This window comes from Lycorma delicatula, chromosome 1, assembly GCF_047948215.1.
Source record: "Lycorma delicatula isolate Av1 chromosome 1, ASM4794821v1, whole genome shotgun sequence".
Classification (NCBI taxonomy): Eukaryota; Metazoa; Arthropoda; class Insecta; order Hemiptera; family Fulgoridae; genus Lycorma; species Lycorma delicatula.
The window spans coordinates 387,336,627-387,361,288 of NC_134455.1; the positions used below are offsets into that span (position 1 = coordinate 387,336,627).

The window sequence follows — 24,662 nt, forward strand, 5'->3', positions numbered from 1 at the left end:
CCCTTCTCCCCATGGATTTTTAAGGTGTACATATGGCTCTAATAAACCCATGCTTTGGATGCTGTGACATTTATTGAACCTTTCCTTGGTGTGATCTGCAGATTTCTAGAACTAAGAGCATCGTTAATTGTTCATAAGCTTTCTAATCCTTTCAAAAATATAAAATTAAGGAATAATAAAATTGTCATAATATTTTATATTTCCACTAGGATTATCATAATTGATTTGAGTATTATTTTCAGCCCTTCCTAGCATTGTGATAACGTTAAGAGTGATAAGGCTAGGAGGGGCATAAAATAACACTCAAATCAGTAAAGGAATAATAATAATTTTCTTCTCAACAGTTATGATCATCATTTCAAGAAAGAAATGTGATGAAGTGTCAGTCTGACTAATCACAACTGCAATTGAAAGATTTATGTCCTGTGACTATACATCAAACAGTTTTTTCAGTAATCTCACAACATTTTTATTATATTTTAAAATATCTGATGTTGCAGGTGCAGATGCTTGGCGTTGGCAGTCAAAAAATCCAAATGGATTTCAATAAAGTTCCTAAAATCGGATGAAGTTTCTCTTTATCTGTAATATTTGTCTAATCTTTTTGGGATATTCTTCGATTAAAATTATATGGAAACAATGATCAAGTAAAAAAGAACAAATATTTATTATGATAGCGATCAAATTTTATACACTATTGTATAAGTGTAAATATACTATGTAGTTGTAAAATAAATTATATTGTAGTTATATTTTTTTTAAATTATCTTATCAGAATTCACTAGTCATATATATATATATATATATAGTTTGTTCCCATGTGACAATCAAAGAAAATATTTTATAATTTTTTTTATTACAAACATTTATTAGTCAAGATTATGCTATAATTTAAATCTGGCCATATAGTTAATAAAATTTAATAAATTGACTCTTCTTCTGTTAGACATTTTTATATAACTTATTAGTACTTAATTCGCATTATACTTTATTTGATAATTTAATACATTCTATGTAGAATGCGTTGTTGTTGAATTTATTGTACTGTACAGTAAATGTTATTGTATAAGAATTCTTGTAACATAAAAAAGATCATACACAAGCTCTCTAATTTTTAAAGCTGTGAAAAAGAATTGAAAGACAACTTTCTTTCATTAAACAAACTTGGGACTTGTGCCTATATTTATTTATCTATTGAATTTGGTTTTTATCAACTGTACATGTTTTTAACATTTTGTTACACCTATAAGAACATAATACGAGGCATGTTTTTAAAGTAAGTACCATTTTGAAGTAAAAAATAACAAGTACTCTATTCTTAACAATTTTATTTTTACATGAAAGCCTGTATTTTAATCTACTTTTCTACATAATTGTCACCAATATTAAGGCACTCGTCGTATCGTGCAACCAGCTTTTGAATACTGTCGTCATAGAAGCCTGCCTGTTTATTTTTTCCTAATGAATAAACACTGCAACATGGTTGCTTTGACACCATCATCATTGAAAATTTAAGCATTGGTCACAATTTCATAGACAACACTTCTTGGAACTTGAGGAAACTCTTCAGATAGCAAAGAAATCTTAAAGTGTCTGTTCTCTCTCACTTTTTCGTCAACTTTCTGCACCAAATCTGCAGTAATGACAGAAGGTCATCCATTCTATTCCTCATCATGAACATTCTGGCGGCCATCTTTAAAAGTTCTAACCCATTTTTTTATCATTCCATTGCTCATAATGTTTTCTCTATACACTTCACTGATCTGATGATGAATTTCAAACACTTTCACACCTTTAGCACCAAGAAAACAAATCACAACACCACATATTTCTCAGTCGGCGGATTTCTCAATCAGCAGAGGCATTTTAAATACTCACAAACAAACATAAACACAGTCGAATATTTCCGTAATGGCGTCTGTAGCATGTCAGCTGATGCGGATACACAGTGCTCATGTGTGGAATGCTGACCGCAGCGCAGCAGCGGCGGAATTTCAAAACGGTACTTACTTTAAAAGCATGCCTCGTAAATTTAAATTATCTTCTTTTTTAAGTTAATGAATCTTGCAATTTTTTTTTAAATATTACATTGCAGTATATTGATTGGATTAAATAAATCCAAGTTTATCTACACAAATAAAATTTTATTGAAAACTTAGAATAAATGAAATTTTAATATTATTTCACATAATAAAATAGTAATCCAACAATAAAATTATTTTCAAACACATTTTTGCTCAGAAGCACAAAATTGTGAACATGTGCATTTTTTTTTAATAAATACTGAAAACTATTTTTGTTTTTTTGGTGCTTATATAAATGATTTAATAAAATGTGTTTAGTCCACATTCTAAGTAAATTATGATTACAGGACTGCAATTCATTCCCTTTGTCAGTAGTCATATTCAATATTTTGTGATTTTGTCCTATATATAAAAATAGTTCTTTATTTTATATATATTTGCTCATGATCTCAGTGTTTTGTTGGACAAATAAACTGCTAAATAAGTTTAATTTCATCCTTTGGGATACTCATATATCTGAAAAAAAAAACATCTATATGGTAATATTATTAAAAGTTTAATTTTTTTATTATTTTGGTTAGACTAAAAATTTATATTGCTAATAAGAAGGAAAAACGATAACATTACTGAATTTAAAAATTCTGTTTCCATCTATTCTAATTTTAAGAGTATATAATATTTACATTTGTGATATAGTAACACATCTAAGATGGTACTATAAATTAAAAATGTACTCAAAGACTAGCTAGGTAAAATCTCTTGTTTTTTATAATATCTTTTTTACTTTTAGTAATTTGCTATAATTATATCTCAAAATTCTATATATACCTGTTTTTTCCTAATGAATAAATAACTTTACCATATTTATTTTTTATAATTTTGGTAAGTGAAAATTGTTTGATGTTTCTTTTATTCCTGCAAAGGACAATTAGGCATTTACAATAAAACTTATACCGTAGTTATAATTACATAAATTTATTTAAGGACCTAAACTTTTGTTGACTCTGTACATTTGTTTAGTGATGATGAAGATTAATTGTTCTATATATGTTTCTTTTGAACATATTCTGTACACCATTTAGCTATTTATTTTTCTTTGAAATTTGCTTTATAGATGGTATGACAAACATTATTCATCAGCTTAAATTTAAAAATATGTTCAATTAATAAAGGAACTATATTCCTTATTTGTTGTTTTTAACTTCCCTGACATAAAATGAAATGAAACTTCCATTTAAAAAAAAAAAAATAAAAAAAAAAAAATAAATAGTATAAAATTGTATGTGGATTATTTCTGTATAACAATGACTTGTTTATTAATATAATTTATGTTATTCTTTAAAATATAGTCCCTTCTAGAGGTTTTAACTTGACAGTGACAAACCATTGGAATTTTTGCATACAAGTCAATTTTTTTTTAACATTAGAAAAAAATATAATGAAAATATTAAAAACACTGATGTTTCTAAAAGATGGCTTCACCAGTTTTGTTGAGTTTTTCTTGTTATGCAAAAAAGAGAAGCTTTTTTTTAATTCCGTTCAATAATTTTTCATTTTAAAATATGATTTTGTATATTTCAAAACATTATTATTATTTATTAGATTGCTAAATGATATATAAAAATCATTATTATTGAAATATTTTTTATTTAATCCTTTTTATAGAAATTTTTTTTATAAAAGTATATTTTAATTCCCATAAAAATTTGAATTTCTAGTTTCCCATTTCACTCATTTCTTTTAAGAAAATATCTTAGCTGTAGCTGCATTACTAAAAAGATTATGGAATTAAAAAAATAAAAAACCTTTCTTTATGGAAAAATTTCATTTTATGGTTCAGTTTTATTTCATTACCTTATGATTGAAGTTTTGTTTATTTTATTTCTAGAGATATTTGTGAAGAATAGAGATATTTTATCACCATTTTTCTTTAAATGCAGTACTAGAAATTGTGCTGGCTTTCTTTTACATTGATCTATATGAAAAATAACGGCCTAAATTCAACCATTTTGGAAATTTGTGAAACATGGGCTGAAATTTTATTTTGAGAACTAGATTAACAATAACAATTTATTTTTAAACAGAAGAAGCATAAATATATTTTATTTTTAAAACCAAATTTTAAAACCAAAGACTAATTAAATACATAATAATTTAAGTTAGAATTTCAATTTTAAATAATACACAGGGTTTACAAAGCGATATACAAAAAGCATATAAAAATTGTGTAAATTTTATATTAAATAAAACCAAAGATTTAACCACAGTATATTGTCATATATTTATACTGTTTTTCATATTTTTAAATTGTTAAATTTATATAAACTTTATTCGTTGTGCATTTTTTAATATATAAAATGTTCAATACCATGAGTGAATCACCTGTATTTAATGGTTTATTTTGATTCATTAGCAGTGTTCTTATTATTTTAAATAAAGAATTTAAAGATAAACAGCTTGTTTTTAATTTCCTTTTATTCAGTAGAATAGAATAATTCTGTAATTAGAAGGTATTGTTTTTTTTTTTGTATTTAGACTTTATGTTTTAACATTTTTTACTTGAATATTCAGAACATCCTAAGTAAAAAAAAATATTTCATAGCACTCAGTACTAGTCAGATAATACGGTTAATTATGTAGCAGTCCCATTGCAATGTTTATGGAGTTTTAAGTTTGAATATACTAATATTTACTCTAACTGTGAGTATCATGTTAATTGGAATATTTTGCTTTTCATAGAGTTTTTTCTTTCATATGTGTTGCTGTTTAGATATTTTTCATGTGCCACTTTTTTTTCTACTTTTTTCTCATTCAGTTTGTAAAACGTCTAACTATGGATTTTGTATGAAAGTCTGAAACTGAGGTATTCTACAACTGATATTTAACATAGCACCACTACCCTTTAAGATATAACGTAGCACATCGTTGAACTTTCTTCTTGCAGATAAAAACAGTAACTTACATTGAAGTTGAATATCATCAGTAGTAAGGTGATTTAACTCAAATTTATGATGCAACCATAATATGACATTTTTCTGTACGCCAACAATAACCCCATCAGTGTAAATTCATGTTCTGTTCCTGGATGTTGTAGCATACTCCAAATGACATCTGACGTGCGCTTTGTAAAGTAGCAAAGATCTCTTGGAATGATTCTCATGTGGAAAGCTCTGGATATCCATTTTATAAGTCTGAGATTTCACTTAGCCTTATTAATATGATTATTCATATATAATTTGAAGTCAAGAAGAATGCTGAGATCATGAAAAAGACTTTTTCTACAACAATGGAATCTATGGAAAAATAAAAGATAGATGAGTTTGTTTTTTGTGAATATGTAATACAAAGTTTTTTTCAATGTTCAGTAGCTTATAATAATTCAGTTGTGACTATCTGAGAATAGCATCAATATTCCTTGGAGGTGATGGTGATCATAAACAGAACTGGTATAGTGATAGACTTTAAGTCATCAATGTACAGTTGAAAATCAATAGAGATGACTTGGGAAATATTTATGAAGATTGGAAACAGCAAGGGACCCCTACAGAATTCCAGATGTGGCATAAAATATTCATCACTTGATACACAGTATAATAGATTGTAAAACGCTTCTCTTTAAGATAAGATGAGAACCATGTCACAAATCGCTCACTAAGATCATATTTGTAAAGCTTACGAAGTAATAAGAAATAAGGCAACTTAGCAAAACTCTTGGCAAAATCAAAATACACAACATCTACCTAACCTGTACACTCAACTTCTTAACCAATTGATGAAATTAAAGGAACTTAAATTCATTGAAGTTGAAGAATTGCTCAAAAAACCATGTTGAAATTAGGAGATTTGGTGCTGAAGTTTATTATATATATTATTATAAATAATTATTTCAAATATTTTACAGAAGGAATTGAGGACACTGATAGATGGGAGACCAGGCTTGGAAATGGGTATGACCCATATATACCTATATATATCTTATATATGTTAACTTCCAGGGAGAAGGAACTATACCACACAGAAGATTCCAGTTTAGAATCATTGCAAGAGAAGGAGAGAGAATTTGATTAAAGGCTATTATAATATAGAGAGGAAAACCTTCCAGCCTGGAAGAGGATTTAGCTGATGATCGATTCCCATCCATCCTCTGTAGAAACAAAAGGTATGTCCAGCGACGCGCAGTTCATTATGTTTTTTCTATTAGTAAGAACATTACTATCCTCAGAAAATACCTGGTAAACAGACACAAAATGAGAGCCTTCCTCTGACAGGTTTTCATTGACAATTTTACACAGACCTTCACTATGTTTTAAAGTTACAGCATATGGCACAATCAAGATACCAGTGGGCTATAGGAACATCTATTTTATTTTAATCAGAAGCCAGGACTTCTCAACGTGAAAGGATTTATATGAAGAAAATCTAGTATTTAATTTTGTGACTGAAAACTTGAGACCTAAGGATCTAAGAGCTACTCAATATCTTTTTCTGACACAGCTCTGACAAACTGCAAACACCTTCTTTCTGTTACTTGAACGAGATTAATATTGGTAGTAGATTTACCAAACTTATCGTCTTTTTTCCTAGATCCTTTGCCAGCCTTTTCATGGCGATTCCCAAGTTCAACATTCCTAGGTTTTTATGTTCTATAATTATTTCCTTTATTATTAACTTTAATATTACCTTGGGTGCTCTTGTTCTTATTTTTTCGGTTTACTATAAGAGTCCAAAAAGAAGATTTATTTTCACTACAGATGCTTTACGAGAATTGTCAGAAGTTTGGTGAAGGAATGTCATACTTACCATCATAACGTTGGAGTCAGTAATTGAAATGTCATGGGTCATACTAAGAGTCAACAAGATTAGAACTACAAGACTTAGGATTATTCTTACCACCAGTATTCCCTGTTATTAGATTTTAAACATAGTCCACATGAAAAATATTTGCATGCAGACACTTTAAAAATTAGAAGTTGATTTTTAAGTTCAAATTAACCACCAAGTATAAAGTCTGCATAGATGGCAACAATTGTTAGTGGTGACTGTGAGGCCGTTGTACGAGGTGCTACCCAAAAGTTCGGGGAATTTGTAATTTGCGCGCGAACCATTGCTGGTACGACGTACGGCTGCTAGATGTGGTTAACAGTACTCTTTGTGAATCAGTGTTCCAACAGCTGTGACGGTGAGAGGCTGCATTATTGACTTTCGTGCGGTTGTATGCTTCGGCGAAGTTCTAAATGGCAGATTTTAAAGAGCAAAGAACCTGCATCAAATTTTGCTTCATGCTTAAAAGAACTGGTGCAGAAATCCATCACATGCTTGTGGAAAAGCATTTGGTTACAATGCTATGAGTAAAAGTAAAACTTTTTTGTGGTACAAACGATTCAAAGATGGACGAACAGTCGATGACGATGAGCGCTCAGGAAGACCATCAACAAGAGCAGCACTGGAAAACATCGCGAAAGTGCAAGAGGCTATTGTTGCAGATCGTAGAAAAACAATCCATGATGTTTGTGCAATTGTACAAATGTCATATGGATCTGTGCAACGCATCTTGTGGGACAATTTGAACATGAGACGCATTGCTGCAAAATTCGTACTGAGACTACTGAACAGCGACCAGAAACAAAATCGTGTAGCTGTCTGTAGTGAATTGAAAAATTCAGCAAGAGATGACCCGAACTTCATCTCCAACATCATAGCCAGTGATGAGACATGGTTATACGGGTATGACCCTGAAACTAAGCAGCAGTTGTCGCCAAGTTCACTGCGGCCAAAAAAAGCATGCCAAGTTCGAAGCAACATGAAGTCCATGGTGATTGTTTTTTTCGACATCAAAGGTATTATCCATAAGGAATTTGTTCCTTTTGGTCAAACTGTCAATTGGATGTTCTACTGTGAAGTTGTGAAGCGATTTTGTGAAAGCATTAGGCGCAAACGTTCAGATCTGTCGGGTAACAACAGCTGGGTTTTGCACCATGACAACGCGCCCGCGTACACATCGCTAGCCGTTAGGAATTTCTTGGCTTCCAAAAAGATGGTAGTGATTCCCCACCCACCCTATTCGCCTGACCTTGCCTTATGCGACTTTTTTCTTTTTCCAAAAATAAAATTTTAATTCAGAGGCCATCGTTTTAACACAATTGAGGAGATTCAGGAAGAAATGCAGAACGTACTTCGAACACTTACACCTGCAGACTTCCAGGGTTGCATGGAATCATGGGAAAAATGCTGGGATCACTGTATCAATGCTCAAGAGGATTACTTTGAAGAAGACAGTGGAAATTATAAGTTATGGTAAGCTATTTTATTTTTTTGGTAAAATTCCCCGAACTTTTGGGTAGCACCTCCTATAGTGAAGTTCATTTGACAGCTGTGCAGCTAGTTCTGGGAATCCCTGTCACACTTATGACACCATGTGTACATAAGATTGCATTAGTGTTTGAACTAATATCTTATTTGTGTTAGAATCATAGTTATGTGATTACCGACTTTTGTTATTAAATATTAATTTTATCAGTGCTTCAGTGAAATAATTTTATTAAAATAACTGGTATAATAAATAATTAACTTTATAATTGTAAGTGTTCATTTAATAATAACCTTTGTTAATAAATTAAATTATCAAAAGCCTAAATTATCCCATTAAAAATGGAAAGAAGTTTAAAAAAAAATGCTAACACATTTGAAGTTGAATGGCTTAGTGAATTTGTGGGGCCTGATTCTCCAGTAAGTCATAATAAAATATGACGTCAGTAAAAATATTTATGTTTCATTACGAAAATGGTATTATTTGTGTTTATTACCATGATGGACAAGGTGGACGTGGACAGGCACATAGTGATTTTGTTAGAGGAAAAATGTGGGTTAGTATTTGGGGATTGGATTTTTTAAACGCTATTCAGTTAGTAAATCCCATTTAGAAAGTGTTCAAAAATTAAAAAGTAAAATGTCTTTATTACCACCAGTTTGTTTAGTATGTTTTTATTAAATGAAACACCAGATGACCAAGAGGGAAAATATCAAATCCTGAGAGGAAGTAAAAATCTTAATTGGTAATTTACTATTGGCAGTAAAAATGAATATTTCTTTGCTTTCAGTTCAAGAGGTAAAAAAACCACTTTGTAAAATACCAGAAAGTTGGGGAATAAAAATTATGCCTTTTCATTTTAAGAAATACTTAATAAAGTAGTAGAAAAAGATAAAAAATTAAAATGGCTGATTTTCATGCCTTAATTATTGATGAAAGTACAAATATTTCTACAATGAAATTTTTAATTAGGTAATCTAATCAATAAAAAAATTTTTGGTGAAATAACCCAATTAAAGACCTGTGATTCCTCTTCAGTTGTTTCTCCAGTTTTATGTAGACAACCAGATTGATTTACAAAAGCTCGTTATGTTTACTTCTAATGGAGCTTTTGTGATATAGCAGCTAAATTAAAACATAGTGTACCACAATTGGTTCAATAACATTGTGTTGCACATCGTGAAGATTTTTGCATCAACACTTTGAAAGAAGTTAAAGTGACAAAGATGTTGAAACTGTGGTTAGAAATATTTTATACTCTATTCTTAAGATCTAAAATAAAGAGATGTAAATTTAAAGATATTACTATAGCTTTCAAGGCCATGAATGAGATGAGGGGTACTTATCGAAACATTTTGCAATAATTAGTAATTCTGAAGCATTAATTGAATACTTTAATGATAAAGATGATGTAATTTCAAAATTCTGTTTAAAGAAATTAGAAAATGTTAAATTTCAAATTAATTTAGAAATTTTAAATATGGTTTTAGAAGAATTTTGTGCATTATTTTTAAATTTTCAGCACCGAGAGCTAATGCTACTCAATGTTTTTCAGTTTTCTCGTGTAAAAATATGTAAAATAAAAGAACAGTATCTTATTGGTAACATTGCCTGAAGTAGTAAGGTGAGCATGCTTTTCCAAAAAGCTACTGACCAGAATATTGTAGTAAATATAAGTGATATGTTAAAATTTATTAATTTAGTATACGGAAATTTAGAAGAAAGGTTTCCAGAAGATGAGATAGAAAATTGAATATCTTTTGATGTAACAGCTCTATCATTGTATGATTTTGGTTATGGATTATCAGGTGCTTAAAATATAAGACTTCTGTTGGAGATAAATCTCTGTAATATCAGAACAATATAATGACATTAAATATGCTGTATGTGAAAAATTAAATTGAAATAAATAAAAGATTTTGCGGATTTGGTAATGTTTTCTTTACGTAACAAACAATATAAGCAGTTGGCAATTATTCGATTTTTTTTTTTGTCTTCAGTCATTTGACTGGTTTGATACAGCTCTCCAAGATTCCCTATCTAGTGCTAGTCGTTTCATTTCAGTATACCCTCTACATCCTACATCCCTAACAATTTGTTTTACATATTCCAAACGTGGCCTGCCTACACAATTTTTCCCTTCTACCTGTCCTTCCAATATTAAAGCGACTATTCCAGGATCCCTTAGTATGTGGCCTATAAGTCTGTCTCTTCTTTTAACTATATATTTCCAAATGCTTCTTTCTTCATCTATTTGCCGCAATACCTCTTCATTTCTCACTTTGTCCACCCATCTGATTTTTAACATTCTCCTATAGCACCACATTTCCAAAGCTTCTAATCTTTTCTTCTCAGATACTCCGATTGTCCAAGTTTCACTTCCATATAAAGCGACACTCCAAACATACACTTTCAAAAATCTTTTCCTGACATTTAAATTAATTTTTGATGTAAACAAATTATATTTCTTACTGAAGGCTCGTTTAGCTTGTGCTATTCGGCATTTTATATCGATCCTGCTTCGTCCATCTTTAATAATTTTACTTCCCAAATAACAAAATTCTTCTACCTCCATAATCTTTTCCCCTCCTATTTTCACATTCAGTGGTCCATCTTTGTTAATTCTACTACATTTCATTACTATTGTTTTGTTCTTGCAATAGTTCTTGCGTAGGACTTCATCTATGCCGTTCATTGTTTCTTCTAAATCCTTTTTACTCTCGGCTAGAATTACTATATCATCAGCAAATCATAGCATCTTTATCTTTTCACCTTGTACTGTTACTCCGAATCTAAATTGTTCTTTAACATCATTAATTGCTAGTTCCATAAGATTAAAAAGATAATCCATAAGATTTAAAGATTAAAAAGTAACGGAGATAGGGAACATAAGCCGTAATAAGAAAGGGAGTCCGACAAGGGTCGGACTCCCTTTCTTATTACGGCTTCTTTCTTATGTTCTTCAATTGTTACTGTTGCTGTTTGGTTCCTGTACATGTTAGCAGTTGTTCTTTTATCTCTGTATTTGAACCCTAATTTTTTTTAAATGCTGAACATTTTATTCCAGTCTACGTTTGTTTTTCTTTAATCTTCCTTCTACTATTAATCTGAGGCCTAAAATTGCTTCCCATGTCCCTATACTTTTCCTGAAACCAAATTGGTCTTCTCCTAACACTTCCTCCACTCTCCTCTCAATTCTTCTGTATAGAATTCTAGTTCAGATTTTTGATGCATGACTAGTTAAACTAATTGTTCTGTATTCTTCACATTTATCTGCCCCTGCTTTCTTTGGTATCATTACTATAACACTTTTTTTGAATTCTGACGGAAATTCCCCTTTTTCATAAATATTACACACCAGTTTGTATAATCTATCAATCGCTTCCTCACCATCACTGCGCAGTAATTCTACAGGTATTCCGTCTATTCCAGGAGCCTTTCTGCCATTTAAATCTTTTAATGCTCTCTTAAATTCAGATCTCAGTATTGTTTCTCCCATTTCATCCTCCTCAACTTCCTCTTCTTCCTGTATAACACCATTTTCTAATTCATTTCCTCCGTATAACTCTTCAATATATTCCACCCATCTATCGACTTTACCTTTGTATTATATATTGGTGTACCATCTTTGTTTAACAGATTATTAGATTTTAATTTATGTACCCCAAAATTTTCCTTAACTTTCCTGTATGCTCCGTCTATTTTACCAATGTTCATTTCTTTTTCCACTTCTGAACACTTTTCTTTAATCCACCCTTGTTTCGCCAGTTTGCACTTCCTGTTTATAGCATTTCTTAATTGCCGATAGTTCCTTTTACTTTTTTCATCATTAGCATTCTTATATTTTCTACATTCCTCCATCAGCTGCAATATATCGTCTGAAACCCAAGGTTTTCTACCAGTTCTCTTTATTCCACCTAAGTTTGCTTCTGCTGATTTAAGAATTTCCTTTTTAACATTCTCCCATTCTTCTTCTACATTTTCTACCTTATCTTTTTTACTCAGACCTCTTGCGATGTACTTCTCAAAAATCTTCTTTACCTCCTTTCCTCAAGCTTCTCCAAATTCCACCGATTCATCTGACACCTTTTCTTCAGATTTTTAAACCCCAATCTACATTTCATTATCACCAAATTATGGTCGCTATCAATGTCTGCTCCAGAGTAAGTTTTGCAGTCAACAAGTTGATTTCTAAATCTTTGCTTAACCATGATGTAATCTTTCTGATACCTTGCAGTATCGCCTGGTTTTTTCCAAGTGTATATTCTTCTATTATGATTTTTAAATTGGGTGTTGGCAATTACTAAATTATACTTCGTGCAAAACTCTATAAGTCGGTCCCCTCTTTCATTCCTTTTGCCCAGCCCGTATTCACCCACTATATTTCATTCCTTGCCTTTTCCAATGTTTGCATTCCAATCTCCAACTATTATTAAATTTTCATCTCCTTTTACGTGTTTAATTGCTTCATCAATCTCTTCGTATACACACTCTACCTCATCATCATCATGGGCGCTTGTAGGCATATAGACGTTAACAATCGTTGTCGGTTTAGGTTTTGATTTTATCCTTATTACAGTGACTCTATCGCTATGCGTCTTGAAATACTCCTCTCTCCTCCCTATCTTCTTGTTCATCACGAAACCTACTCCTGCCTGCCCATTATTTGACGCTGAGTTAATTACTCTAAAGTCACCTGACCAAAAGTCGCCTTCCTCTTCCCACCGAACCTCACTAATTCCTACTATTATTAATTATTAGATATTGGAGGCATATTTTTGTCCAGTAGAGCAGATTGCAAATAGGGCGTTTAGTTTAATGAATTTGATTAAAACAAAACAGAAATCGATTCAAAGAATTTCATTTAAATATGGTGATGAGAGTAAACTCTCGCATACAGTCAATGATGAAAATAATCTTTATTTAGATCAAATTTATTCAGAATGGTTAAAACAAAACACAGGAGAGAAAAGTTGTAAAATTAGTAGTCTTTAAATGAAGTGTTTAAAATTTATAATAAATATTTTTAATTATGTGATTATTATTTTTTTAAATTGTAGAATAATATTAATAATAAACAATTGTGAGTTAATTAACTGTAGTCAAAAAAAATATATAGAACCAGATTATGTTTTTACAAGGTAAATCACTAAAATTTTCCTATTTTTTTCAATAGAATGTCTTGACCACTTACGTAATGCTGATTTTAAATGTAATTGTAATTTTAAATTATATCTCATTTACCTGTGTACGCCACACAATTGTAAATTTATTGGTTAATTACATTGGTATTTGTTGCGTAGTAATATTAGACTACTTCTGTTTTATCATTTTTTTTTTTATGCTGTATGCAAAAATGTTTTTTAATTGCTGCACAAATATTTTTTATTTTTGAAAAATCTCCACACACAAAAAAAAAAACATGCACTTAGGTTACTAAAAATTAAAGCGAACACTGATTACCACTACTTTTCAAGGCAGATCAGATTTTCATTCCATTACAATACGATTTTGAATGTTTATCAGCAACAATATCAGTGGCAACAGCAAGAATCTGCGATCCAGGCAAAGATCCCTTAGCAGTGGCAATTAACTCAGAAATCACACATTTCAAATCCAGATTTTCCTTTCAAATCAACTGAAGTTCAGATCAAACTTGTGACATTTTACACTGCATAGTATTTGTAAACTCAGTAACAGCATCCTGTAATGATGATTGGATTGTCACAGAGCAGAACAGACATCATGTATAAATGCATTATGGTATGGTCAAGATAGTATATGGGACTCAGTATTATCTACTCTATTATTATTATTATCGCCTTCTACAGTTAACATTGATAAATTAGCCTTGATGAGAGACTTGACAGACGTATCGTCATTATTTACTGCTTTCTTTATCAAACAACTTTGACATTTATTGATGTTAATGCTAAATCTCTGATGTAGCATAATAATCACAGCATTGAGGTGGTTGAAAGTTTTGTTCACTATCAGAAGATTGACCCCGCAACGCAACCGTATTTGGGCTCTACAACCCCGTTGTAGAGCCAGTTTGAGGGTTGGCTGCTGTGAGCTTGCTCTACCAAAGTTGGGCCACCCAGTGTGAGTCGGCCGCTTCAGCTCCTTGGTAAGGGTATCGGAACCCTTACTGTTACATGCAGGCCCTGGGATGTTGATATTAGGGTCAGGCAGTACTGACTCCCCAGCCCACATTACATTTGTGGGAGGCGGCTGACTGGGAAACCCAGGCAGAATCATTGATCTTTCTTTTTCCTGTTTAGCCTCCAGAACCAAGTAAGGTATTACTGCAGAGGATGAATGACAATGAGTGTAAATGAAGTGTAGTCTTTTACAGTCTCAGATCGACCATTCCTGAGATGTGTGGTTAATTGAAACCCAACTACCAAAGAACACCGGTATCCACGATCTAGTATTCAAATCCATATAAAAGTAACTGCCTTTACTAGGATTTGAACCTTAGAACTCTCGACTTCAAAATCAGCTGATTTACGAAGACCACTAGACCAACCTGGTGGATAGGGATCATTGATCTGGGGCACACCCAACCATCTCTCTGCCCGCACCTTATGATGTATTGATTGGCAAAAATATAGGTTATGGAATTTTCAAAATCCACAACTTCCGAGGCAGAGGGTCCACGTAAAAAACCCTCATCCTGGAGAGCCTTTGTCTTCGCAAGCAAAGAGGAGAAAGAGTGTTGAGTTTAGCAATAGAGCAGGAAGATCAAACTAAGTTTCGACCAAAGTTAATGAAGCAATGCCAAAATATTTGGTGATTAAAAAAAAATAAGGTAATTTTTCCAATATCAGTCCTTTTGTGATTGCTCAAGGGACCATAGAAACAGCCAGATTACCTATTTAAGACATGGAAGACTGTGATAAATATTAGATAATTGAACCCTTTTGTCATCTTCCTGGCACTCTTAAAAATGTTTGAATTCATAAACTCTTGGTGTCAAAATAACATCTTCACTTCACTGCTATTTATTCTATTTTTAGGTAAATTTAATGCAAATATACCATCATGTTCAAACAAAATAAATCGCCACAAGTAATAAAATATGTACTAATTACTCATCATCCATATAGCTGAAAATATTGATACACATTGTAGACAGTACTACCATCATCTTGGAAAAAAAATGCGTGTAGAATTTAAAAATTCTTTTTATTTTTTCATCACACCTCATAAGTGTTTTAACAATTTGCTAAATGAAAATGCTGTTGTAAGTATGTAATAATTTGAACATAAAAAGGCAAATAAATAATTAAAAGGAGTGGTTGGTTGGAAATAAAATAGCATCTACAGCAAATGCTTGTAGAACACTGACTAAACCAAATAATAACAGATTAAAATAAAACAATTTATTTGTAAAATTTTTACATATTTTCTGTTTTACATTATAACACAAGCATTCACATGCCCTACATTGTTAACAAATAGTAAGCATATGATTAGTCAGACCATCTACTGCTCATATTTTCAAAAATAAAATTAATTTTCTTAAAACTAACAAAATAAAATCACTAACACTAATGAAAAACGACACTAAACCATTACCATGCAATCTCAACTAAACTAAAACAAACAAAAAACAGTTTTCCTATTTATTTGTATTAGGAGCTATTAAAATGAATTAATAGAAGTCCTTTTTCATCTCTCCTGCTAAACAAATCATACAGTTGTATTAAACACAGTTTTTATACTCATTTACTGTGAGTAATTTACATTAGCTTACTACATTAGTAACTTTTGGAAGATACTGAGCAGGTATATAACAAGTTTGTATTTTATTTAACACTCCAGTTATTTGAATTCTTTTAGATTCATTATATATAATATTTGCTGTGTGTAAAAGCAACAAACTCTGCCCTACAGAATTGATACCTGGTGTTTAGCAAAATGGCAAATATAAGGGTTGGAAATAGGCAAAGACCATTATTGTGATTGTTGTACAAATACAAAGAATAATTCTTGAAAGAAGACAGCAGCCCTTTCAGCCAACTAACTGAAGATTGATGTTGCTTAAATAAACTTATTTCAAGTATAAATTTGCACAGCTCTAAGCAGTAAAAAACTACACATTATTTTAGCCATGAAAGAATTCAAAGCCCAAGTCAACAATAGTTCTACTTTATATTCTAACCTGTTCGGCAGAAGATGAGGCTGTAGAAAGATATGTATGATCTAATTAAATATGGAAAAGGCGATGGTAATTTGATAGTAGTAGGAGACTGGAATGTTTATTAAAAAAAGTACAAGAAAGAAAACGTTTTGAGAGTATGGACTAGATCAGACAAATAAATGAGGAACTGGGCTTTCAGAAATTTGTACTAAAATAAAGTAGTGTTAGTGAATAAAAGTCGTAAAAGAAGTACCACTTTTGAGACCAAGAGATATAGCAAGGGTTATGAAGGGATTTTGAAACTAAATTATGGATTGGAAAATATACCCAAGAGCAAATATATAATATATCAATATATCATATTGGTGAGAGAGATAAATTCTGGTCATCATTAAATGTTTATATCAGTATTGTGCCGTCTCGTAATTTCCTGATTTTCTTCAGGGAACCACATGGACCTGTTACAACTTTGTTAATCAGGAAAGGCGAAACCTTATGAAGGAACCACCTTCCTGATTATTCTGTAAAACTATCAACCTGATATTTTTATACTGTAGACGAGATGAGTCACAATTCAAGGTATCATCTTCTATATGACCTTTTCATTGGACTCTGGTGGTTTTTTTTTCAGATGGACCACAAACCATCATAAGGTTTTTCTGAGAATTAGTAATTTTGGTTCCATGAGTACCAGGAAAAATACAGGACCATCTCTGCAGAGCCCACATGTAGAGTGTATTACAACTGGGTTCGCCAGGTGCCCATGGGACATTGTTCGAGACTCACTACAAAGAGCCACCCATCCATCAGCACGATAATTTCCAATTTGGGTTATGGTTGCGTTTTGTAAGGTGTCGCAACACCACTGAAAGTATGAGTAAGAAGAAACAGTGTAAGGTGTTGTTGTATAAGTGTGTATCTTGTAATTTGTGTAGTGTATGTATATGGTATAAAAGGTTCAGCAGCTCAGACTGTAGTAGGAAGAAAAGCGGCATAGGCTAGGGCCGTGGGGACGCCAACTCCCAAAGTATTAAATAGTAAGACATGTTCGCGTTCGTTGACGTAGCGAGGACGTGTTGTTGACAGTCCGAGGTCTGGCGTTCTACTCACAAAACAGCTGACGAACATGGCCTAAGGTTGAGCATCCTATTTTGAACGTCCGTTACAGTGGTAGGCGCGAAAGTGCTACACCCTTCCAACCAATTACAGCGTAGGATTCAAAGCGGTTGCGCAACATGTAGACAATTACTGCTGCTACCAACACCACCTAACTGAAAAACAAAGTCAGTTACAATTCAAAAGAAAAAACCAAATTACCAACACTACCTAACTGAAAAACAAAGTCCGTTACAATTCAAAAGAAAAAAAACCAAATCAGCCCTACATTACCGTATGATGGATTATAGCGTTGTTGTTGTTGTTGCATTTCCACACCACCCAGGAGGTAGCAACCGGGGCGCGTTGAGATTTTTTTTAACGATTGAAATCTCTCCCCTAGAGGCCTACAAAACACTTGTACAAAATTATGTTATCGATATGTTAACGCCATGTTATCGTTATCTTATCTCTAAGTTAACGTTTCATATACATGATGATGACTGATGTTAGTACGTTAACGTTAATATAACATATAATTTACGTAATGATGATTGATTTGTAGAAGAAAAAAGTAGAGGGGATTACCCGCACCGCGTCTACGGTGATATAAGAAGGGGACTAAGGAAGTTATCTTTGACCACACACATTCATTCGCAGTTGAGCAACGATCATGGAAGGAGTTATCGACATCATCATAAAAAAACGTAAGTCTGAAGACAATGTTAGCAACATCACAGCAATCTTACTTTCAGAAAAAGCAATGGTTAATGTCGCTAATACGAGATTATCATTACCGAACATAACGTTAAATGATGATATTGACAAAACCGCATTACCTTCAGCGACGGTAGCAGTGTTACAGATAGTAAACGCTACTAATACCTAATAACGTTACATGTACATAATTATGATGATGATGGATTTGTAGAATAAAACGTGGAGAGGGTTACCCCCACCACGTCTACGCTGATATAATAAAGGGGACTAAAATCTTTGACCTCGCATTCGCAGTTGAGCAACGGTCATGGAAGGAGTTATCGAGTATCATGGCTTCCTCGGCAATCGAGGTGAGTTTATAGTTAAAGAACTCGCTGTTGTCAGCGGATGTTACATGATCATACATTTTCGTTCACCGTACCCGCGCGCTGAATTGAAATCGAAATACAGGCGGATGGCCGCTTGGTTAGAAAGAAATTATCACAAAATAGATTGGGAGTACGGTGACGTTGTATACAGCGATGATGTTATAAAGAAAATTTGTTCACAGTTCTCTACAATATACACAAAGAGGTTTGAGAAATCTGAATTTTTGCGTCGATATCATAACGATGTTAGAATGATACAAGAGGACGCACCAAAGCCGGATTCGAATTACATCGTAACCTGTCCGTACCATAAACTACATCAAAGCGGAAAATGTGCGTTACAAACCGGATGTTTCTACATGGAGTGGTTGAAATTGTGTAAAAACCCGTTGGATCTGGTCAGAGAAGCGGATCGTTTGATATCGTTTGAATATACAAACGTAAACAACAAAGAAGAATTGGCCAAGAGCGGTTTTTTACTATTCCTTCAACGATTTGTGCATAAGATGTTGTTGGTGCAACGAATCGATTAACACGCACAATTTACCACAATGTAGGAATTTCATCAAAGAAAACATCCCGCTGTCATTGGAGTCTATCGTACCTCGTAGAGGGTTGTCGCTGTAGAGTTTAGTCTGATGACCAAACCACATCTTTGGTTGGAGCTCTCAATTATAGTTGTAGGCTTCCATCTTGGCTTAATGCCGGGAATATTATTTATGCTTGTTTTGTGGATCATATAAAATCATTCGCAAGGAAAAAAAGAGTATAAAATAGAAAAAAAACTATAGAAAAACCGGATCGAGTGTTTTACAGTAGGCCTCTAGGGGAGAGATTTCACTCGTTAAAGAAAAATCTCAACGCGCCGCGGTTGCTACCTCCAGGGTGTGTGGAAATTCAACTAGTAAATAGGTACAGTTTAAAGATGGATGTTGATATAGCCGCATCGGTGTGGTTAGTTCGTTATTTCTCCTATCGTCGTGTAAGGACATTGGACATATGATTAAAATTATAAACGTGGCGTTCCCGCACGCTTTGAATACGACTATTGATTTAGATCGTTTCAATACGGTTAGATTGGTGTTCACGTATAACGCGACCTATGATGAAATTCACAGTCGGTTTCAAAAATATCTCGATAGTTTGAAGATAGATACTGTTGATGGTATGTGGTGACATCGTATTGGTTGTGGTGTGGTGGTGGTGATAGGGTATGTTAAAAGACGGTTATGCAACAGACCACTTCATTCAAGTCGAGATGATGGAAGTGTCCACATGGTTGGTGTCTTTCTTACCAGGCGGACCGATAGTGGACCTAATCCATATAAAGAATATTCTCGACGTAGTGTTCCCGACATCAATAATCACGGTGATCGATACTTTACCATACAGGACTAACGTGGAGGATATCGAATTCGAGGTACCAGGCATCATTGATTGCATTGTTGTGAGCGAGTGTGATATCCGTACGTTTTTGGATAAAAAGTTAAACGAGTTAGACGATATAATCCCAAAGACGAATCGCACATTGGACGGTTACAAAGACATATTGATTCTGTGCAAAAGGTTATCGGATTTATAGTAATGATTATCGGGAAGACGTTTACCGAATTGAAATCGGTTACACGATACATGTGTAAACATTGTTTTATGATGCTTGTCCAACACTGTGATGATGATGATGATGACAGATATGTCGGTCATGCAATCGAGTGTTATAAATTCGAATATTGCGGTCGAGGGTTACCTGTGCTCCTGCGAAATGGTTATTGGACACATGATGAAAGTTAAAGCGTTGTTACACAAAAACATATTTGACTTACTATGGGAAAAACCAACATCGTTGTCGTTAGCTTGCCGAGTTATCGTGAAAACGAACTCTATCGGTTATTTTCTAAAACATTTACCGAAAAGAGTGGTAGTGGTGGGGGAAAGGTGAATGACACAAGTATCTACACTGCAGTCGATCATTCGTGCGTGAGCTCTGCTAGTGTGATGATGGATGCCTTATCGTTTATTAACGTTTTCAACGATCAAGACTGTTTTCTCAAACCGTTACCAATGAAGAGGTTAACCGATTTTCATATCGGTATTGACTATGTATTATTGGACATGAGAAAGATATATACATCATACGGTGAGGTTCGCATTTGTGTCATCTTATACGACACCGATTCTAACAACGAATCGTATTGACTTCAGCTATTATTACCAAGGAGCTATACAAACAAATTTACCGAAGAAGAAATGACTGTTGTACGACGTCATTCGATGAAGCTAACTTATTACGGTGTAAAAAATGACCAAGACGACAACGGTGGTAGTGGTGGTGGTGTCACTGAAGATTTAAAGTTAAGTTTATAGACATGGTATTATTTGATGCACTTTGTAACATGATATGACGAGCAAGAAAAAACGATATAAAAACCGGTTCTTGTGTTTTATAGTAGGCCTCTAGGGGAGAGATTTCACTCGTTAAAAAAAATCTAAACGCGCCGCGGTTGCTACCTCCTGGGTGGTGTGGAAATGCAACTTGTACATAGGTACAGTTTCAAGATGGGGATGTTGATATAGCCGCATTTGGATTTGGTTATTTCTCCTATCATCGTGTAAGGACGTTGCTACATCTGATTAAAATTGTAAACGCGGTGTTCGATGACCTTTGTAAGATTTAGCATACAGTAGTAACATATCGACAAGTTTCGTAGACAGGCTGTGTCGTTTCCGCTTACATACGCTGTTAAAAGTGCTGAGTATGCATGATCGTTTCTTAGAATTAAACGATATCGAGGTTTTTTTCACTTCGAATATTATTTATTTATTTAATTCAAATCGACCGGTACACAACAGCTGATCAACAGCGGTACCAACCTTTGAATTAATTATTATAAATAATATTCAAAGCGAATATATTACTCAAGTTGGTATCCCTGCAGAATTTCAAATATCCCGCTAAGGGAAAAGGGAAATTCCCAAACGGAAAAAGGGACATTCCAATATAGTGGTGACAGGCTACTGCATCAATGACTTCACAATCCAAGATTGCCGACCACCGCTATCTTGGATCCAAGATGGCGGAAGGCAGCCATCTTGAATACAACATGGCGGGTCCAATATGGCGGATATCCGCCATCTTGGATTTTGATGCAGTATGCCCATTCTTCCCTACTTACAAGATTTCATTTTGGATGCAATATAGCATCATAGCAATTAGTTTGTGATGAGGGACAAACAACTTAGTTGAGATCAGATCTCCGAGCGTAAAACATCGTGTTTACGTACTTTTCTGAAAACATTGTATACTTTTTTTTATATCCAATAACTGGATTTAATACTTACATAATCGAACTTTGTTCGCAGCTGTTATTTGTTAATAAGTTTATTAATAGTGTTAGTGTTGTTAAAAAAAAGTTATTTTTCAGTTAACTTTATTTATATTGTTCGTAAATTTAATTTATTGTAGTGTAAACCCGCAATAATATTTATAACTTTGTGAAGAAAGAAGCCAAAGGACAAGAAAAAGTTTTAAATAAATTCAGACTCGTCTTCTAAAGCGATCGGTGATACGTTAAATCCCTTCAGCAAATTTGAAAGCTTTAAGAACATCACGAAACTAATTGAAGTGAATTCAGTACTCTGAGCGTAAAACATCGTGTTCACGTACTTTTCTGAAAACATTGTATACGTTTTTTTTATATCCAATAACTGGATCTAATACTTACATAATCGACCTGATGATTGATAGATTATACAAACTGGTGTGTAATATTTATGAAAAAGGGGAATTTCCGTCAGACTTCAAAAAAAGTGTTATAGTAATGATACCAAAGAAAGCAGGGGCAGATAAATGTGAAGAATACAGAACAATTAGTTTAACTAGTCATGCATCAAAAATATTAACTAGAATTCTATACAGAAGAATTGAGAGGAGAGTGGAAGAAGTCTTAGGAGAAGACCAATTTGGTTTCAGGAAAAGTATAGGGACAAGGGAAGCAATTTTAGGCCTCAGATTAATAGTAGAAGGAAGATTAAAGAAAAACAAACCAACATACTTGGCGTTTATAGACCTAGAAAATGGAATAAAATGTTCAGCATTTAAAAAAAAATTAGGGTTCAAATACAGAGATAGAAGAACAATTGCTAACATGTACAGGAACCAAACAGCAACAGTAACAATTGAAGAACATAAGAAAGAAGCCGTATTAAGAAAGGAAGTCCGACAAGGATGTTCCCTGTCTCCGTTACTTTTTAATCTTTACATGGAACTAGCAGTTAATGATGTTAAAGAACAATTTAGATTCGGAGTAACAGTACAAGGTGAAAAGATAAAGATGCTACGATTTGCTGATGATATAGTAATTCTAGCCGAGAGTAAAAAGGATTTAGAAGAAACAATGAACGGCATAGATAAAGTCCTACGCAAGAACTATCGCATGAAAATAAACAAGAACAAAACAAAAGTAATGAAATGTAGTAGAAATAACAAAGATGGATCACTGAATGTGAAAATAGGAGGAGAAAAGATTATGGAGGTAGAAGAATTTTGTTATTTGGGAAGTAGAATTACTAAAGATGGACGAAGCAGGAGCGATATAAAATGCCGAATAGCACAAGCTAAACGAGCCTTCAGTAAGAAATATAATTTGTTTACATCAAAAATTAATTTAAATGTCAGGAAAAGATTTTTGAAAGTGTATGTTTGGAGTGTCGCTTTATATGGAAGTGAAACTTGGACAATCGGCGTACCTGAAAAGAAAAGATTAGAGGCTTTTGAAATGTGGTGCTACAGGAGAATGTTAAAAATCAAATGGGTGGATAAAGTGTCAAATGAAGAGGTGTTGCGGCAAATAGATGAAGAAAGAAGCATTTGCAAAAATATAGCCAAAAGAACATACAGACTTATAGGCCACATATTAAGGCATCCTGGAATAGTCGCTTTAATATTGGAGGGACAGGTAGAAGGAAAAATTATGTAGGCAGGCCACGTTTGAAATATGTAAAAAAAATTGATAGGGATGTAGGATGTAGAGGGTATACTGAAATGAAACGACTAGCACTAGATAGGGAATCTTGGAGAGCTGCATCAAACCATTCAAATGACTGACAAATGACAAGACAAAAAAAAATTTAAAAAAATAAAATGTTGCATTACTTGTGCTCCATAACGCAGTAAAGAGAAGAAAATCGTACAATTATTGTTTTGACTCAATTTCTATTGAATCTGTCACAGAGATCTGAAATGGTCATGGACAACGCATCGTACTACATTATTCAAATAGATCAAGCTTCGACCGAATTCAAATTCAAAAAACAAGACATGATCGTTTGGCTTATTAAAAATAAGATACCATTTTCATATGTAATGTTTACACTGATAAAACTACGTAACCGGCGATTTAAAATATACAAAATAGATTCTTTGTTTGCTGAAAAAGAACTGTTATTAATTTACCACTTTATCATCTCGACTTAAATATACTATTGAGAATATTTGGGCGAGTGTTAAAAATTACATTGCCCAAAAGAAAGTAAAATTCAATTTAAAAGACACAATAGAACTGGTGGAAGAAAAATTTAGTTTACAATAAATGTAAACTTCTGGAAGGCAGTTTGCAAAAGAATAGAAAATGGCGAGACAAATTATTTAAAACTTGAACGGATGTTAGAGAAATTTCCGAGCGTTTTGTTGTAAAATTACACAAAACTGATTTCAGTTCCAACAGTTTCATGAACGACAGTGAAGACGAAGAGTAGGAAATACTGATTGGAGTTGAAGAAATAGTGTAATTAGTAAAGAAATTACGTATGTTGTGTGTTAGATAATATCTTACTTTAGTGAGACTAGTAAAAAATATTTATGGAACCAATTTGGAGATAGTGTAATATTACAATGTAATTAATTTTGAAATTACGGTAAGTCGTTGGTTTTTAATAAGTTAATTGTTCTCTACATCACTATTCATCATGATCATAATATTTTGTAACGATTTATTTTCTTC

At 32.9% G+C, this 24,662-nt stretch overlaps 1 protein-coding gene across 4 annotated transcripts in view; it reads left to right on the forward strand.

Moving 5' to 3' along the window:
* Positions 1 to 4,477, forward strand: part of Gale (UDP-galactose 4'-epimerase) — a 67,163-nt gene extending 62,686 nt beyond the window's left edge. For all 4 annotated transcript variants that reach the window (XM_075353797.1, XM_075353801.1, XM_075353799.1 and 1 more), the window contains exon 9: positions 501 to 4,477. In XM_075353797.1, the coding sequence (XP_075209912.1) occupies positions 501 to 550 (50 nt within the window). In that variant the 3' untranslated portion in view covers positions 551 to 4,477. The remainder of the gene's footprint in view (positions 1 to 500) is intronic.
* Positions 4,478 to 24,662: the final 20,185 nt, after the last annotated feature.